This window comes from Drosophila navojoa, chromosome X, assembly GCF_054131105.1.
Source record: "Drosophila navojoa isolate 15081-1374.11 chromosome X, UAZ_NAV_1.0, whole genome shotgun sequence".
NCBI classification, from domain to species: domain Eukaryota; kingdom Metazoa; phylum Arthropoda; class Insecta; order Diptera; family Drosophilidae; genus Drosophila; species Drosophila navojoa.
This window is the reverse complement of record NC_142895.1, coordinates 19,092,626-19,112,861: the sequence shown is the minus strand read 5'-3', so window position 1 is coordinate 19,112,861 and position 20,236 is coordinate 19,092,626. Positions and strand designations below refer to the sequence as shown.

Here is a 20,236-nt window from a genome sequence, read left to right as displayed (position 1 = left end):
CACACACACTTGACTGTTGCTTCTCTGGTTGTTGCTGTTGTTGTTGTTGTTGTTGTTAAATATTGTTGCACGCACACTTACACACACAGAGATAGATATGTATATATTAATACATATGTCGGCACTTGCATAAATATCTTGTTTTCGAAAAAAAAAAAATAAAGAAATAATTTTTTGTTGTTATATTTATGATTATTTTTGTTTTGTTTTCCTCTAAATAATAAACAATGCGCTTCGCACTCGACAAATTTGAAATTTCGCGTAACGTAATTTCAGTTGCTGTTTATTACTGCTGCTACTACTGCGCGCACACACGACCGCCAGCGCCGAAGTTCACTTGACGAATGCGACGACGAGGCTGCATGAATGAAAACCGAAAAGCGGCAAAAACGTGCGCTGTTGTTGTTGCTGATGTTGCTGTTGCTGTTGCTGGCTTTGCTGCTGGCGTTGCTGCGCTGCTGCTGTTGTCGTCGTTAGGTGGTTGCGCTCTGGCGCTCTCTCGCTCTCGCTGGCTTATCAGCTGCTATTGCTGCTCGCTAGCTGAGACCGGCATTTGGTGCTGTCGCTGCCTTTGCTGCTGCTGCTGCTGCTGCTACTGCTACTGCTGTTGCTGCGAGGGTTGTTTTGGCTCTTGCGCATATTTGCCGCTGCTCCAGATACTTTGTGGTTGGGGGTTTCTTGTTTTTGTTTTATGTAACGCTTCCTTTTTTTTTGTTGTTGTGTGTGTGTTTGATTTGAGCGTTGTTGCTTTTGGGGCTGTGCTGCCATTGGACACCAAGCGGTTGGCTTTTGCCAGCCAGCCGCCTATCGCAGGTGCCGGCCAACGAGGGTAGCACCGCGACAGAGCCTTAACAGAGCTCTGTTAATGTACACCTGTGCGTAGGCGCGCACTGTTACACAGCTGTCAAACTGACCGCTGTAGGTGGAGCCAGCCAGCTGCTTATGTAAAGTGGCCAACCTACCTGTTTACCTTCTTGGTATTTTTTTGCCATGATTTTTTTTTTTTGTTCCTTTTTTTTTTTTAATTAAATGACAAACCCTTTTCAAAGCACTAAATGGACCAGCAGCAGGACCTTGCGCTGCTTTCATCGTCACGTTTCTAATGAGTTGACAAAAATGTAATTTTTTATATTTGACGGGGGGTTGTTTCAAAACTTCTTATGCTTGTTGTTGTTGTTGCTGGCATTTAGCCATTTATTATTTTGCACCTCGCTCTGATTTGATTTGATTTGATTTTCCTCCGTTTCTATTTTTTTTTTCTGCCGGTTAACCAAGCAACTTGACATCCACAGATAATAGTAGCCCTACCTAACCAGGAATGCAGCCCGCTGCCTGCTCGCTAACCCCTTTTTTACGCAGTCCATAACAAATTTGTTGCAGAAGCAGAGAGAATAGAGAATAGAAATATGAAAAACGTGGCCCATGGACAACCACATAATGAATTGGCTGCATAAATAATAGGCTCAAACTACTTAGGATAAGAAGCATAGCACACGCACCCAAGCCACACACACACACACACACACACACAAATAGAGAGAGAGAGAGACATACACGCACACACACACAGAGATATACACACATAGATACAACCCCCTGGAATGCATCCCTTTAGACAGGACGACTGCTGGCAAAGAGCAGCATTATTCATACATAAAAAGCCAATTAAAAATTTATAATAAACCCCGCGCCAAATGCAGCAACCCCAAATAAAAAAACAAAAATAAAATTAAAATATAAAAAAAAATTGAAAATAAGCAACAACCAGTGCGCACAGTGGCATCAAAGACCAATCTAAACAACTTTGATGTTGAATTGATTTGATAATAATTTTTTTATTTTTATCATTTTATTATATAAAATAAATACTTGAAATTAATGATTATAAAATTAACAATTTGATTATTATAATAAATTTATATACAAATTTCAATTATTTTTCAAATTATATAAAAACTCACACATAATTATAAATATTTTTTAATTACAGTTTTAATCATTTAAAATTAAATTCAAATTAAAGTTTTATTGCTGATCAAAATTAATAAAACTTTATTTAATATAATTAATTACACATAATTATAAATATTTTTTAATTACAGTTTTAATCATTTAAAATTAAATTCAAATTAAAGTTTTATTGCTGATCATCATTTGAAGCTAAAATATAAAATTAATAAGACTTTATTTAGTATAATTAATTATGGATTATTAAAAGAATTAAAATTATTTTAATAAATTTTTTTCAACTAAAAAATATATATAAAAATATATACACATATAATGTACATTTAACAAAAATGTTGTTACTTTTTAAATTCAAATTTACTTTTAAAATATTATTAATAAGAATTATTTAAAATAATAATAATAACGTTAAATTATAATATATAAATAAAAAATTATTTCCTGTAGATAAATATTATTTTGCTTAGCTATCAAATAGTCTAAAATCACAACAACAAAAAACAATTTTTAATGAAAATTAATAAATAAATAATTAAGTCCATTTGCCAAACAAATCAGCCGTAGCCCACTGTGCACAGGCGGCCTCAGAGTGAAAGCTTAAAAGCATGTGAGCATTGTGCACAGGATTCGTCCTGTCCGAGCATGGAGCTGGAGTTGAGTTGTTTTTGGGCTGGGTTCGGGGTTCGGGGTTAGGGGCTCGGGGTCAGGGTTCGGGGGAATCGCACACGCAAGCAGCGCTAAATTAGATGTAAAATAATGAACATTTCAATTAAAATAATTAATATTATGGAGTGCATGGCGCGCTTTGACAATGGCCAAGGCAGATAGATGAGTTCAAGATCCTGCGGCTGCGGCTGCGGCTGCTGGAAGTCGTGGCCCGGCCACTAAGCACTCAATTAACCATTTTAATGTTTATGGAAGTAAGCGAATGCATGCTTAAAGCATGTGCGAGCGAAATGGCGCTACCGCCTTGCCCATCGGCCAGAGCGAGAGGGCCGAAGATGAGCCAAGGCTTTTTAATTATAATTAAACATGCGAGCAAGTGAGCGAGCGAGTGCTGCCAATGGGAATGGGAACAAATGGAAATGGAAATGGAAAATGGGTATGGGAATGAGGCATGAGTATGGTTCCTCTCTGGCTTGGCATAATCACTTAGCCGCGTGCAGCGTAGCATTTAAAATTAATTCTACTCAAGTGCGTTTTGGGCGGCCCGAAAACACGTGGCACACGTGGAACACACAAGTGGCGGGGGAGGCGGGCATGGCGAGGCTGCGGGGGCTGCGATTACCGTTAGCATTTTTGCGAGCGAAACAAATTGCACGCTAATTGCTCATGTTCAATTAAAAGCAAACGCAAACCAAAGAGACGAGACGAAGGAAAGCCCAAGCTGCTGAACATTTGGCCACACTGTGCGCGTTCCCAGAGCGAGCCCAACTGTGTGCGTGTGTGTGTGTGTATGTGTGTAAGTGACTGAGTGAGACTATGCGTGTGTGTGCGAGCGAGAGGTCGCAGACAGACAGACGCTGGCTTTGCTTTTTGTTTTGGTTTTGATCCTTTGCGCAAATAATTGCCTAATTGTCTCTGGTCGGGGCTTGTCAGTGGCATGCATTGTTGTTGTTGTTGTTGCTGTTGCTGCTGCTGCTGCGCATGCAAATGGGTAACGCATATTTCTTACACAAATCCATTTTCATCTATTAATTGGCAGCGCTCGGCAGCTGCTGGCCTGGCCAGAGCTGAGCCGTGCCGTGCCGTGCCGTGCCGTGCCTTGCCTTCGTTCGCCTTCCCTTTTACACAATTAAGCGCTTGTGCAAATAAAAATCGAAACCGAAACGCTTTACATACACAAATATGCAAATTTACCACTTGAATATTTCGATGGGATTTTTGTGTTTGACGGCAAATGCCGTGGCCAAGATTCGATCTGTCAGCCGGAACTAGTTGAATTCGCTTGCGGCCAGAGCAGAATTCCAAATCTTAACAGTAATCGAAAATTTCTAACTGTCAATATACATACATACATATGTAGTTGTAGTAGTCATCAGCCCATTCATTTCAGTTCCTTTTTCTTTCCATTCGAAATTACTCAAAATGGCTGACAGAGAGTTTTTTTTAAATGTAAAAAGTAAAGACACAGCCGGTTGCAACTTCTTCAGCTGTTTCTTCTCCCAGTTTGCCAATTAATTTGCATTCATACATATACATATGTACATACTTATGTATGTGTGAGTGTATGTGTGAAAGTTGTGTACATACAAAATTGCACTACAATTATACTTATCGTACATGCATATGTATGAATGCATGTACAGTGGCTCACAGCTAATCACAGCCAGCATCTATAAAAGAGATAACAAAGCCCCCAAAATTAGTGAACCTAACCCAACTCCAACTAACTCCAAATATATGTATGATTTTATTGATTTTTATAACAAATAATAATAATAATAATAATAATAATAATAATATTAATAATAATAATAATAATAATAATAATAATAATAATAATAATAATAATAATAATAATAATAATAAAATAAAAATAATAAAAATGTAAAACCTTTTAATATATGAAAGTGTATATAAATATTGAAACAAATAAATGAGCTACACTTACTACACTTTTTTAGCTGTGATTATGGTAAATAGCTGCACAAATACTTTTATAAATAAAACAATCTCCCTTTCATTTTACTTAACATCTTAAAGACGCCTGAATTGTTCTTGCAGCTGGTAGAAATAAGCTGTAAGCCACTGTATGCAACTGCACCGCAATTAGCTGCGTACCTCCCTTTGTATTTCTTTTCATCATACTTTTGATTATTATTGCAATTTGTTGTCAACATATTGATTGCCTTTGTTAAGTACATGTAAACGAGCGCACAAAAGGGACGAACGATCGTTGACAAGGTCTGCCAAAAAAAAATAACAGCAAGAAGAAGCAGAAGAAGCTCAGGACCAATTCAGCAAGTTACGTGCATGGGACCCACTGGAAGAGAGAGGGCGAGCAAGAGAATGGTATAGAGAGCGCGCGCGCACGTTCACTTTCAACTCGTCTAATTGCGGTGCATTGTGCGTCAAACGAAGGCGATATCCAATTTCAATACATTATTTATTAGCTGTGACTGAGCGACTGCGTGACTGCGACTGCGACTGCAACTGTGACTGCGACGGCGACTGCGACTGAGAGTGTGAGTGCACTTTAAAATTGCCACCGCTGTGGGGGGCTCAGTTACAGCCACTTTGAAGCATTTGCAACCCGTGATAAATGATAGGGCGCCGCCTACGCGCGTCAAGGGTTGTCGCTCTCTTACTCTCTCGCTCTCTCTCTCTCTCTCTCTCTCTCTGCCTCTCTTTGCCGCCGTCACATTTTGCGGTACGCCGCAACGCCGATCAAATGGCCGATAAGCGTTGACAACGGCAGCGACGCCGGCGACACCAGCGCCGGCTACGTGGCTGCGGTTGACAATGCAAACGGTTGCAAGTCAAAATTAATTAGGATTTTTCAACAGTAGCTAGAGAATTTTAGCACAAAACACGCTAAAGTCGACTCTCGAATACTCTTACATAGGCAAGGAACGGGGGGCTAATGCAATTGAATTTTACATCTAAATATTATAAATCATTAACTTTTAACTATTAGCTGTTAATAAAAGTATGTTTAGTATGCAAAATATCCTATATGTTCGCCCCATAAAATAGCCAAGTAAGCCATCTCTGGTTAGGGGGTAGAATTTCTAATGCGAAGCGCTAAATTGAAATCAGTAGAAAACAGCAGCAAGCAAAATAAAATGAAGCAAAAAAAATGCGATCATTAATCATCAAGCTAAAAGGGTTGACGCGCTCGACAGAGCTCAAAATACAAAACACCGCAAGAAAAAAACAACAAAAATTGAAAAAGAAGAAATAAAACACGCACAAAGGGTGGCTTGACCGGCGCCACAACAAAAACAAAACCAAAACCAAAGCCGAGGCAAAGGCAAAGGAAAACAACAATAACAACAGTTTTTTTTTTTAGCTTGCGTTTAATTCGCTTTAATATCTAGTTTTAACAGCTGATTCGACCACTTCTCTTCACTCCTCTTAACTCATTTAATCTACTGTTTTCGCTGCTTGCGCTCCTCATTCGGCTGCTCCTCGTCGGAGGATGACTCCAACAGCGATCCCAAAAACATGGAGCTGTGAGCGCCGACCAGCTCACGCAATGCTTCGGCAGTGCGCGGCTTCTTCATTAGCGCTGCCACGGCGTAATCAGTTATGGCTGGATTGCCCATGAGGCAGCTGCGCAGCTCCTTGCAGTGGCGTCGTGTGCGTCGCTGCTGCGCCTCATCGGTCTGCTCGGCATCGTATTCGCCGACCAGATATTGTATGGCCAGCTCCAGATTATTGGAGGCCTGCGCCAGCGCTTGTCGTGCCTCGATCTCTGCGTAGCCCATTTCGAGCAGCTGAGTCAGCGTATCCTTAGAATCTGCGTTTTGTACATCGGTGGCCATCATTAGAAGTAACAATTGTTTTTGGCAAAATAAATCTAATTAGATGTTCAATGCTGCCGCGCATTTCTTCCCTAGATATGCGCAACAGCTGTGCTAATTACTATCGATGAACCTCTTAAGTTGCCTTGATTTCGCAATATGCGTAAGCGATCGCTTATCGATAGCAGCTGAATATCGTTTGCAAATATCGCATAAGCGGAGCGCGCGCAGTTTGGTTTGTGTTTACACAAAAACTTTGATTATAAAAAAAGTTTGGCAACAATTAGATCAGAAATATACACACGCACTACACACATATAAATGTTTTTATTATACAGATGCTGCCCCGCTGCCTTCGCTTGGTATGCTATTTATGTGCTGCACAATTTTAAATAATCACCCCATTGGGAAATTTCATGGAAAGTCCAACACAACAATCGAAACCCTTTCATTCTCTTACTTTAGCTTTGCATTACTTTACTATTTGCGTGTGTGTGTGTGTGTTGCTTACACTGATTTATGGGCATTTTCTTTGGAGCGTTGTCCTTTTCGGTTAACTCTTTGTTTATAAGCAGCCCTGGGACAAACAAGTGGTCCGTAAAAAGCATTCCCATATACCCTCATCTATCACAATTTCTTGCTACAGTTACAGTTCTTACATTTTTGGGTTTAAAAACGCATTATTTTGCTTTTGGTAATTGAAGTTTTTAGTTTTCATTAGCCAAAAACCGGCCATGGACCAACTGACAGGGGATAAAGCACATAATAAATGGCTAACATACATACATACATACATACAGACATATATACTTGCACTCTTAAATTAAGATATAAGAGCCGTTGCTCTTTGAATACATAACACAGTTATTTTTAAATATTAATTCCCATTTAGCGTTGCCAGCTGTTCACAGGCAAGCGATTGGGCAGCGTAGGAGCAGAAGCAGCAGCAGCAGCTAAAAAACGACGTAAAAGAAAACGTAAGTCGATACTTTTCAAATGCTCACGCACGCACACGCACACGCGCGCAGTGAAACAATTTTAAAACGGATATCAAAAGTTTTAACTTTGAGCATTTGAAATATGGGCAAAACGTGCGCAGACATCGACATCGACAGCGGCAGCAACAGCGAATGTGATAGTTATCGCAGCGGCTTTTGCAATTGTTCGATTTTACAAATGGCAAAATCACTTAACACACCGTTAACACCCACATTAGTTGTACTTGGACGCACACACATACATACATACTTGCGTTCGCCTGGGAAATGCACACAGCGCTCCACTTACGGCTTCGTTTCAATTACTTTGCAGCTACCCCAGCTGCAGAGCTGGCTGGAACGGGCGAACGGGAATGGGCAGGGAGAAGGAGAAGGGATCATAATCGAATTAAATGCAATGCCAACAGAACTGAAACGAAAAAGTCATTAAAAACGCAAGCCTAACGATTGCACGCAAATTTGTTGGTACCCTCACCCGTTTACCCGTTACCCGCTGCCTGACACACACACACACAGACACACGCTCACATACGTGCCAAAAACTATGGTTCATGAATGGGATTGGAATTGGCAATTGCACGTGGCGTGCTGGTCACCCGAGATAAGCAACTGGCGACGCGTGGCCCGCCACTGGAATGCACGCACACACACACACACACTACCGTCGATTCACTGTGCGTTTGTTGTCTCTGTTGCACTTATGACTATGCGGCAGATAGCAATCAATGGGCCTGACGTTATGTTACGTATTTATGACCTGAAATCGGATTGGCAGATTCATTTTCATCACGATTATCGTTATTAATATTATTAGTGTTTGCACTAAGCAACTGACTTCCGTTTATTTATATTCTTTTCGCCTCATCTTTCGCATCTTTTTTCGTTTTCATTGAAGGCGTCGAGCTGTGAATTGGAAAATTGGAATTGGAAGCGAAGCGCTAAAAAGCTGCCTGGAAGATAAGAGATCTAAAGCTGAATTAAGCAGGACAAAGCCCCGATTGAGCGGCTGACATTGAAAGAGTTGTGGAAGCTGGCTTATAAAATGTTAATTAAATTAAGTATTTTGCTTCCCTTATTTTTGAATTTTAAATAAATTATATTTGTTATACTTGTCTGTATTTTTAAACATAGAGTATATACTAAGCTAGTATTTTATATTTATTACATATGTATGTACGTACATATATACATGCATATGTACATATGTACAATATGCCTCAGCATTTTTTAAACTCTTCAACTTATGCAAATGTTTTAATGTTGGAACGACCTAGGACAATGTACCCATTACTTTCACACGGCGCTCAATCCTCCCCAGCTGACATATGGCATACATTTATACATACATACATACATACATATGTTACTCTATATACCACATCCAAACATGCAATATATGCATATAAATATTCATACAAATTAAGTTTGTGAAATGGAAAATCAAGCTTAGCAAATCACAAATTTATGAGGCAATCCATCAATGCCAACGAAGGGCCGCACAAGGGGCAACAATTGCAGTGTCGCCTCCGCTTTGATTTGGCCACGGCCACTAATCGCTTCCCACGATCGCGTCGAGCAACCAAAAATTTCAATATGTAAAATTGCGCCTTCATTAATCCGTAAATTAGAAGCATTGAATGATATCGGCTCGAACGACGTTGCCTGGGCTGCTTGACTGCCCTGAATCCGTCCTCCCCCTAGAGCAGCGTCTAGCTGGTGCTGACAAACGAGCCGCGGCAGTTGAAGTGCACCCTGCAGCCCTACAACAAATCACTGCACACACTAACACACACACGCACACTCACACACACACATGCATTGAGATTTAAACTGCGTCAGCTTTGAGGCCGATTCTACCACCAAAGCAAACAGCAGTGTGCACAGTGTGCACAAGCTGAAGATAATTTGATGAAAATATAAATGTTAAATTATCAAAGAAAATTAAAAATAAAATTACAAAAGAATATAAAGTAAAAATTATATTCAATAAATATATATAGGTAAATATAATAATAGTAGTAAAGTATACAAATAATAATAATTACGAAAATATATAAGAAATAAAGTAATAAATAAAAAAAGAGGATAAATAAAAATATATGTATGCGCATAATATCTATAATCTATAAATGATTTTAATTATCTTATCTTATTTGATTAATTTACACATACATAATAGCAATATAATTTATATTTATTTTTCTTACATTCTCTGTCAACTCTCCCGTTTCTCCCGTTTAAATGAATTTCATTTGCTAACAATTATTATTGAACCACTGTGCCGCTCTGCCTGCAGTGACATGTCAATGACAAAGCGAACGAAGACAGCGCAGCGCAGGATGACACAAGAACTACAGCAACAACAACAGCAATAGCAACAATGGGAAATGGAACGTAAAAAAACTAGAGAACAAAAAAAGTTGGGAAGTCGCGAAAGAAACGCAACGAAACAAAACAATATAGAAATGAAATTAATATTAAAACAGTATTAGCTGCGACTTGGTAACGCCGACAGCGACAGTGACAGCGACGTTGACGTCGACGATGCCACCGTTCATCGTTCAGCCCGCTGCCTGTCAAAATCAGCAACGCATCCTGGGTTAGGTCATTTGAATGAGACGGCATACGGTTTCCCCCTTTTCATGCGGCCGGCCCTTGTCTTTGCCAGCATCCCCTCCCCTCCCCAACCCACCCCACTCCCGAAACCAAATTGCACGCACTGAAGCATGAAAAATGCGGCGACCACAGCAGTAGCAGCAGGAACAGCAGCAGCAGCAGCAGCAGCAGCAGCAGCAACAGCATCCGTAGCAGTAGCCAGAGCTCTGTCGCAAGGGCCGGACTCAACTCGAGTGTAAAAACGATGCGAGCGGCAGCCGCGCAAACGTTTGACATTTTCGTGTGCGTAATTTAATTACGTAACGCACAGAAATGAGTAACTGCCAACAGGGAGAGATCCATTAGCAGGACTCTAAAATAATAATAGAAGCAGCAGAAGAAAAAAAATGCAAAAAAGCAAATGAAGAAGAAGCGATAGACATAATGGATTATAAAACAGTATTTATGTATGTACATGCATACGTATATAGCCATCTGTATGTCAAGGGAATTTAAGCTTTTAGTCACATTTGTAAATATACATAAATATGATAGCTAAATGTATGTATGCATATGATATATTTATGGAGCATATATGTACATATGTATGTACATATATATTGGATGTATATATGTATGTATATACATATATTTATTTGAACAAGACATCTACATACATATGTATCACGGTTGGTCAAGATCGATGAAATTATGAAAAAGGAAAACTATCTGAATATTTAGATTGGATTACACGATTAGAAGATTGGAAAAAGTCCTGTTTCAGCAGGACAATAGACCCAAGCACAAAGCGAAAACCGTCAAGAACTGACTCGAAAATCAACAATTTTTGGTCTTTGTCTAAAAAAGGGCTCTCAAAGTAGGATACACTACCGACTGGAATGGATGAGCCCATATTCAATAATTGATGGAAAGTATGCCTAAGCGCATTGCTAGTGTGACTAAAGCTAAATGTCTTTGGACAAAATATTAAATATAGCAAATATTTACAAAAAGGTTTAATAAAAGCAAAAGTGGATACATAGCTCCTTAACCTTTTAATTTTCCCATTTATATCATATCAATTTTTTTTTCAATTTATCATATCAAATGAATCAGATTCCAAAATTTCAGACCGATTCATTAATTTTTTTAAGTTTTGACAGACAAATATATAATATATATGTGTAATATACCAAAAATATATAACTATTCCAAATATATACACATACATACATATAACGAGACAAAGTAGGCCGAAAGGTAAGCATTGTAAATGCCAAAAGTTTTCTGAGCTGAACTCAGTTATTCATTTTTTCTGGCACCGTTCGCACGCTTGAAATTTTTCAGTTTATTTTGTTTTTTTTTGTTATTATTATTATTTTTTTTTTACAATTATACAATTTTTCTTAATTTATTGTTGCTTTTAGTTTGTACCAAAATTGAGAATTATGGGTAAACATTTTAATGATTTCATCATCGACGAGCTGGAGAGGCGCTGCCAGCAGAACGCTGAGCTAGAACCAGAGAGCGAACCAACACTACCAAGGGGCGAAATCTATCTGATGTTCATATCCGAAAATCAGAACGATACCGTCAGTAGTACCGTAATCGCGAATACGGCGCGCAAGATATGTTTCGATGCCAGTATATTCAATCATTTTTCGGTGCGCATCGAGTCTAGAACATTATCCGAGAGCCGGACAGGACGTCCACTCAGTGATACCAGCGAGTCGAATGTGGGGATCTCCGCACAATCGCAGCCTGATTCAACTCGGAGCTCTGCTAGTGAAAGTCGATCGGAGGCTACCGCACAAGATGGTTGTGTCTTCATTATGCCGCCACGCCCGACGAAGCTGGAGGATCTTTTTAGTTCCGAAAGCGAGAGCACGTCGAGTTCATCTTCGGATACAGATTCGGATATATCATCTGATTCGAGTGACTGCATAAGATTTGTTGTGCGCTGCGATGATCAGTTACCGCCTAAGTTCAGAACGTCGATATATGTTCAGAAATTTATACGTATGCTACCAAATTTTGTGATGGATGCCTTTGGCCGTTACAGTTCGCACGAGCTGTACGGTAAGGCACCGCTGACACCCACGTTCTTTGGACCATCCATTGATGAGCCATTCGCCACATTGATCGATCACATATACCATTTAGTATGCTGGCTAGTCGAATCCGCTCCACCTATCTATAGGTTAAGAATGCGAGCCGTGGAATTAGCCCGTAGTTTCAGTGCGCCCTCAATTCCTAATCTGCATTAACTGATTGAATATTTTTTAAGTGTTTAATAAAACTGACTATTCCTGGCTCTGGTTAAATCATATGGTACTGTAATAATTCTAGCTGTATACATGTTGCATGGATAGCTACAATTGTTAGATCTGGCATCTTATAGAAGATCCATATGTAAAGCAGAAATTTTCCAATATTTTTATAAAGCTCGTTATATCGTATATCAAGTATTGTGATAGATATTGCAAATGGAAGTGTGGTGTCGTGTAGTAAGCAAATATGTTATATGAAATCTTCAAATTCCCAAATCCAAATGTGGAAAGACGAAATATTTTATATGATATATTTTTATATCTTTATTACATAAGAGAGCTGTATCTTGATGTGCTCGAATCTTCAATCGAAACCAATGACATTAAAGCCACAAGTATAATGAAGACTCAAAGTAATCCCCATCCGATTTTATACACTTTTATGATTCATAAGTAGTACCACATTTTGTATGACATAATGATTATCCAAAAAAAAGGACTCCCTCTGTTAAGTATCTCAGTTTAGGGTTTGATTATGCTTGAGCATCTTCTTTGAACTGATTCGTGTATTGGAAGAAACTTTTTTTTTTTTTTTTAAGTAACCTCCATTAGCTATTCAACTCTTAAAACTATATAGATATAGACTCTGTTATATAAGCATATCAATACAATCATATTGAAACTCTTTCGAAACTCCCATGCTCTTAACTCAATCATTCAATGGCTTAGGCACTCACCTTTAGGCTGGACGTTGTTGCCGCAGGATTCAGCTCAATGTTGATATTGTTCGGCTCCATTATGATGCCGAGGCTCTGTAGATTGCACGCCTGCGGCATTTGCATCGTGGGCGTTGGCACCTTAAGCACCGCAACTGTGCAATCGATGCTGCTGGCGGTCACCGTTGCGGTTGCTGGCAGAGTTTCCGGCATCCTCTGGCCCTCTGAGACTCTCTCGCTGTTGTTCTTGTTGTGGCTGTCGTTGTTCCTGCTGCTGAAGCGTTGCCTTTAACTGGTCAACGCTGTGGGGCAAGCTCTGCAAAGAACACAAATATGATCGCGTGTTAATATGTATGTATGTGTAAACAGGCAAATGTTGTTCTAAACACCTTTACAGTTAGTCTAACAGGCTGAAAAGTGCATAGAAAGGAGCTTGGATCAGGCGCCGCGAGTGGGCAGAAGGGGTGGTAAGTCGATTGAGAGTTTATTTGGCAATGACTGACGATGAAGAGAGGGAACAGGGGGGAGAGAGAGATAGAGAGAGAGAGAGAGAGAGAGAGAGAGAGAGAGAGAGAGAGAGACAGAGAGAGAGAGGAAAAGTATAATAATTTAGATGGATACTGAGAGAGGGTATTCAAATAAGATGGCGAGAGAGTATAAAAATTAGATGGAGAGGGAAAGAGAGAGAGAGAGAGAGAGAGAGATAGAGAGAGAGTATAAAAGTGAATTGGATATGGAGAGATTAAGGGAAAAAGAAAGTAAAAAGATGTTGATGGAGATAAGGACAAAGAGAAAGAGATAATAAAAATGAGACGGAGAGAAATAGAGAGTAAAATAATATATAGATGGCGTTTGAAGAGAGAGAGCATGTAAAATGAGATGGAGAACAGCAGCAAAGGTAGAGAGAGAATGCAAGAGATGGCGAGAGGAGAGTTAGTTAAACGAAGCGAAAGAGATAAATTAAGATAGGCAGACAGATATGGAGATATACATATACGTATACTGAGAGAGAGAGGGGGAGAGAGAGTGAAGGTAAAACAATATGCATATATGTACATATGTAGAGAGAGATAAGTATAGCGAGTAAGAGAGAAAAAGAAGAGGACTAAAGTAATCTTACTCAACTCTATCAATTGACTACATTCCAAGTAATGGAGATCCTCAAAGGCTGAAAGAAATAATATAAAAATATAAAAAAAAAAAAAAAAAAAAAAAAAATAGTAGCTCTGTTCCTTAAACTTCATGTTGACGCATAGGAATTAAAAGTTTCATCGCATGACTTTTGCTTGACTAGGAAACATTTATAAGCCTGATTTTACTCTGGCAACAACAAATTCTTTTTACTGTTCAAAATTGTTTAAAAAATTTAATATCGAATTTATAAATTGTATATAAGGAGAAATGGACAATACCACGGACATTGATGAGGAAATCAGACAATATGAAAGGGAAATCGAGACGCTGTTGAATATCAATCGTCGGCTAGTCACCATTCTCAATTTTGTGGATCATGTGGGAAACTCTCTGGACGCACTCTCACAAACGGCGAACCGCTATCTGACCAACACGAATGCAATGCTAATCACGAACCCCGAGGACGCAAATACCCCAAAGGAGCCGGATAATGAATGTGTGGACGGGAGTGATGCAGATAAAAAGGACGACAATGAGGACTTCCCTGAGAATTGATGCATTTGATGCATTTATATATATTGATGCATTTATATATATCCGAGTGACTATTCTCAATCGAAGATTTACTGAACTACTAAACAAATAACTATGTGTTTACTATACTTATGAGACGCGAAATATTTGAGTACATATATTGCATTTATATTAATTCACATCACATGCGAGCAAATTACATAATCAAAAATAAAATGTTAATATAGAACTTATTTGTGACATTAAACGTTAACGAACATGCAAACTATGCAATTTGTTGTTACTCTTAAGGGAATGTGAACGAGGGCAGGTATCTGCTAGTCGGATACTCCCGACTAGAGCAGTCTGACTGTAGTGCATGCAATCTTCGGCAATCCGAAGCTACTAATCCATTTCTAGGTTCTAGAATCAAATCCCCCTTATCCAAAGATAAACAAAACTTTTAACTCCAGATCGCATTTAGTATATTTTTTTATCTTTGTTTTTAAATATTTTTGTCTTTTGATTAAATGCGAATGCGTTAGCAGTTTATTTTTAGTTTCCAGTTTTGGTATAAATTTGCTATAACTTATTCCTACAATTAAATGGTAGGTTCATATAATATAGTAGCACATGGATCCGTTCGACGGCGCAGCAAACGAGGGCAAATATAAAACAATGTTTAAAAAAAAAAAAAAAAAAAAAAAAAAAAAAAACACACAGTTTATGCATTGATAAATAAAGCAAATAAAATTCATAGCGATGTAATTGTAGTAGTATTGAAACTTTGCGTGAGTTGGCCAGAGAGGCGAGGATGGTTTCTAATCTATTTTTGGAGTCGGCGACGAATCTCGTTGGGCAGATCCGCTAGATTCACATTGGACTCCTGCCGTGTCGTCACCTCGCGCAGCTTGACAATGCCCTGGGCCAGCTCGGCGTCGCCCAAGACAATCGCTAGGGGTATTTGATGCTCCTCGCAGTGCTGCAACTGAACCAATAGCTTCGGATTCAGCTTGTAAGAGTGCTCCGCCTGTGAATTGGTCAACATACGATATTAGTTTGCTTGGAATATGACAATGTTGTAATCGTTGGCTCACCTTGATGCCCGCATTCCACAGCTGGTTGAGCACTCGCAGCCGCTGCTCGTGCAGACCCTTGTGGGCAGAAGCCACATACACCTCCACATCGTTGGTGCGCAACTTCACGTTGCTGGCCGCGAATTTGGCTTCGAGCACTGAGAAGATGCGCTCCACGCCAATGGAGACGCCCACACAGGGCACAGCCTTGCCGCGCGGATCGAACATGCCAACCAGATTGTCATATCGTCCGCCACCTGCCACCGAGCCAACAGTGCTGCTTTGCTCCAACGCCTGATCCCCATTATGGAGCTCTTTAACTGGTGAGGCTGGAGCGCTGGGCTCTGCCTTCAGCACGCCCTCGTAGATGACGCCCGTGTAGTAGTCGAGGCCACGCGCCAAACTCAAGTCAAAGCTGATGCGTTCCTCCAGTCCGAAAAGTGAGCAGTATTTCAGCAGGAGCTGCATACCCTCGAGCCCTTTGACGGCATTAGGCACAGCCTTTAGCTTCTCATCCGCCAGCAACTGCTCAACGAGCTCAGCGCCGCCGCTCAGGCGCACATACTCGCCAATCTTGTCGGCTGTGGCGCCATCGAGACCCTTCTCATCCACCATTTCCTTGCGCACATCTGCCCACGGTGACTAAAATCGAGAAATCAATATTTAATCTCTGAGTCTCTGGAATTTGTATTCATATTGCATTTTACCTTGTCTAGCTTGTCCACAGCCGAGCAGATCGCACGGAAATTGTTCGCCGGCACACCGCACGCTTCGAACATGCCGTCCAGTAGTTGGCGATGATTCAGCTTGATCACATAATCACCAATGTCCAAAGTATCCAGCACTTCGGCAACAATTTTGACGCACTCGGCATCCGCCAGCATCGGATCGTAGGTGCCGGCAATATCGAAATCACATTGATAGAATTCGCGATAGCGACCGCGGGTCATCGCGGGATTATCACGGCGATAGACCTTGGCGATGTGATAACGCTTAATGCTGGAGATCTTGTTCATGGCCAGATAGCGTGCCAGTGGCACGGTCAGGTCATAGCGCATTGATAAGATTTCGCCGCCCTGATCTTTCAGATCGTAAATCAGTTTTGAGTCCTCGCCATATTTGCCTGTTAATACTTCCTGCAAGTTGCAAATTGTTTAACATCATAATCATGAACAAATTAATCAATTAATCAAATGCAAACCTTCAGCTCAAAGACGGGTGTGTCAATAGCCTCTCCGCCGTGACGCTTAAACACCTGCACAATCTTGTCCAGCACACCTTGGCGCAGCGTCATCTGCTGTGGCGCATAGTCGCGCGTGCCCTTTGGCGTTTTTAGCGTGAACTTTTGGTTGGCCGGTGCCGCATCGCCGCCCAGTTTGGCCTTTAGGGCCAGCAGACGTGATACCTCCTCATCGATCTGCAATGGAATGCAAAATGAATAGAAATATGATTTTCGGCTTAATTCACAGCTAATTTGTATAGTGCACTTAGATGCTAACCTTATGCATTTGTTGTTGTTGTTGCTGTTCTTGTAATTGTTGTTGTTGTTGTGCTTTCAATTGTTGTCCAACGCTTGTTGATATCGCACGGCCCACGCTAGATGGCGCCAGCGGCAGCTGCTGGCGGGCAGGACAAAGGCAAGGGCACTGAAACGCAACACTACAGCGCCACTGGCGGCCAATCGAACGCAACATTTTCGTTTTGACTTTTACTCTTTGATATTTCTTTCTGTCTTTCTTTCGTTTTGTTTGTATGTCTTTACTAATTGCTTTCGAGTGAAGCAGCAAATTATTTGCATTAGCGCTTAAAAAACCTAATAAACAACAACAACAATGAGTAATAAAAAAAAATAAACGAAATACCGATTAGCGTTTATCGAACTTTTTGTCTGCATTGTTAAAATATTTTTATATTTTTTTATTTCTTAAACTTGTTGCAACTACGTGAAAATGTTGAATGTACAAAATGAAGGCATGTGTGTTAGTATATTTGTGTATGTGTGTACGTGTGTGTAGGTGTAGATAAGTAAACAAAAGATCCTTGTTTTAAATTTATATATGTAAATCGAAAGATATACAAAATCATTGCGTTCTCTTGACCGCCGTTTATGACCTGTTGTTTTCTTTTTTTTTGCAATTGGGCATACAATTGTTTGCCTCCTTCTTCCTCTCCTTTACATCTTTCTATCTCGCTCTCATACACACTTGACACTTTTGTACACTTGAAGTTCGAAATTTCGAAAACTCGAAATTGGATCACGACAATGGCGAGTTCAAGGACATTTTGCATGCGATTTATTCCGACCAAATCTGAATTTCATCAAATTTATGTTTCTCATAAGCAAATCAAAAATCCCAATATTCATATTAATTGTTTTGAATATATTTGCCCTTACAATTTAGCAGTCATAATTAAAATAGCCAAATCAGATGTTAAGCTTATATTAGAATCCCCCTATATCGATATATCGATATATTTTTAGCGGTTCGCGAAAGCAAAAAAAAAAAAAAAACAGCTGATGCCCGCTTGAATGCAATGAACGCATAAAATAGCAATTAATGGTAACAATTACGTTGACATTAATGCTGCTTACGCGCACATAGACAACTAACGGAGGCTGCGTCATTTGTTGCTGAGCCGGTTTCACCAGCAATAGCAGCAACAGCGACTCGCATGGCAGTCAGTCGGTCATGAGCACAAAATATCACAACAACAAACACAACAACAAGAACAACAATAGCATTCATTATTTTAAAACGAACATAAGAAAAAAGGGGCAAACGCAACGAAATAGCTGATGACGACAAGGAGAGGAAGAGGTAATGGTAAGAAAAAAGCTTGCGGTGGTTTGCTTCAAGGCTGGCGATGCCGACTGACTGAGAGACCAAACGTTGATTTACAGTGCGAATGTGAGTGGCAGCAGTGCTGTCTGTTTGGCTTTTTTTCTAGAGTGCACTGTGGTTACTCTAGCTATTTTAAAACACGCTAAACTTTCTCTATGACTCACTCAAACATTTAAATTATAATTATCGAATTATATGCTCAAGTGAACTCAACGTTGAATGATTCATTTCTTAAAACAATTTTGTTTTAACTTTTACTTGCTTTTATGTAGTTAATGACTCCAATCTGAAATATCGTGTATACACATTTATATTTTTGAACAGATTGAATCTTTTTTTATTTATTTATTTATTTATTTTTTTTACAATTAATCGCACGCTCATATACATATTTATTGAGAATAAATAAAATATCGAATAAGAAAGAGTATTATGTGCATTTTTTTTAGCTTCTTTTCCCTATAAACAGCTTCGGTTGTTGCCATTAAAAAATGCCAACTGCACAGCAACAACAACTCTTGTAAGAAATGCCAAAATACAGTACTCAAATGTGAAAGTTCTCTTTTGTTGTTGCCACTGCTGATTGAGCTCTCCGTTATATGTCTGTGCATGCAATCTAATTACAGAGTTAAAATTCAATAATGAGAGGCTGCCAGCGCAACACGAATAGAAAGAGTGAGGAGCGGAGGGGGGAACGGATGTCGACGAGTCGAATACGTTATGTTGCGCTCATACATACGTGCGTAAATACGCATGTGTGTGCGGCTGATGAAATACATAAATAAAGTTACAGTAGTTCGATAGAAGTGCAACAGGATTCAGATGAACGTATGTACACATAAACGGCAAAGGGTTAAAAACGCATGACGAGCGGCCTAAATACACACACGCACACACGTAGTCATGTACAAAATTACACACAAAAGCATGGATGGCAAAACAATGTGTGTGTGTACATGTGCACTATGGGAATGGTTTAGCCTGCATGCACACTTACATACATACTATGCATACAAACATGGGGAAATAATTTGCATAGACATTATGGCATTCATTATGTATGTCGTACTGACCTTCTCTTTGGACTCCTTCGTCGCTTTCAGTTGACGCACGAGATCGCCTTGTACTTTAATTTGTTCCAAAATCTGTTCACGCGTATCACTCATATTCTAAATGCCACAACACCAACGAATAACAACAGTATAAAGCACCACACAAAATTTTCTTTAATTGCGAACAGTTTGCACAGTTTCGTGGCAAAATGTATGTAATCGCAAGATTTTTGGTAACTTCGCGCGGGCTGCAATTACTTTATTGTTAGCTGCCAAAAAAAATTGCACGCGGCCAGCCGTGAGTAACAGGCACGTAAGTAGCGCGTTAGCGCACAAATGAGCAACGTAAGCGCAAAGAGAGCAACGCTACGTGAACAGATAACATATCGAAATTAATGTTAGTTTAAATAAAATTGGATTGAAAATGTTTTATATATTAACCTAAAAAAAGAAATAATAATTATTACAAAATTTTAAATTCAATCAGACACAATTAAAATTGTATTCGCTAAATTAGTATACCCAATAAGAAAATACTAGATGTGGCGCCATCTATCAGATATATTGTGTGTACAACTGATACGGCATTTTTAAACACTACG

At 39.6% G+C, this 20,236-nt stretch overlaps 2 protein-coding genes across 3 annotated transcripts; both read right to left on the bottom strand.

The window, feature by feature from the left end:
- Positions 1 to 6,052: 6,052 nt before the first annotated feature.
- LOC108657405 (uncharacterized) lies at positions 6,053 to 6,745 on the bottom strand. The gene has a single exon (XM_018109995.3). It carries the CDS (start codon positions 6,459 to 6,461, stop codon positions 6,063 to 6,065), a length of 399 nt encoding a protein of 132 aa, XP_017965484.1. The 5' UTR covers positions 6,462 to 6,745; the 3' UTR covers positions 6,053 to 6,062.
- An 8,379-nt stretch (positions 6,746 to 15,124) lies between these two features.
- Positions 15,125 to 19,971, bottom strand: HisRS (histidine--tRNA ligase). Of its 2 annotated transcripts, XM_018109991.2 has the most exons (6): positions 19,656 to 19,971; positions 17,239 to 17,552; positions 16,941 to 17,156; positions 16,447 to 16,875; positions 15,761 to 16,381; positions 15,125 to 15,693 (listed from the first exon to the last, which is right to left on the bottom strand). In XM_018109991.2, exons 2-6 carry the CDS (start codon positions 17,431 to 17,433, stop codon positions 15,490 to 15,492), a joined length of 1,665 nt encoding a protein of 554 aa, XP_017965480.1. In that variant the 5' UTR covers positions 17,434 to 17,552; positions 19,656 to 19,971; the 3' UTR covers positions 15,125 to 15,489. The 2 variants fall into 2 exon arrangements, with proteins under 2 accessions (XP_017965480.1, XP_017965481.1); XM_018109992.3 differs by lacking the exon at positions 17,239 to 17,552 and having other exon boundaries at positions 19,656 to 19,970.
- Positions 19,972 to 20,236: the final 265 nt, after the last annotated feature.

Excerpts from the sequence above, each read along its gene's own strand:
- LOC108657405 (XM_018109995.3), bottom strand. The coding sequence starts at position 6,461 with ATGATGGCCACCGATGTACAAAACGCAGATTCTAAGGATACGCTGACT.
- HisRS (XM_018109991.2), bottom strand. The coding sequence starts at position 17,433 with ATGTTGCGTTCGATTGGCCGCCAGTGGCGCTGTAGTGTTGCGTTTCAG. Across the intron at positions 17,157-17,238 it reads AACAACAACAAATGCATAAG|ATCGATGAGGAGGTATCACG; the intron begins GTTAGCATCTAA and ends ATTCCATTGCAG. Across the intron at positions 16,382-16,446 it reads CTGTGGACAAGCTAGACAAG|TCACCGTGGGCAGATGTGCG; the intron begins GTAAAATGCAAT and ends TCTCGATTTTAG.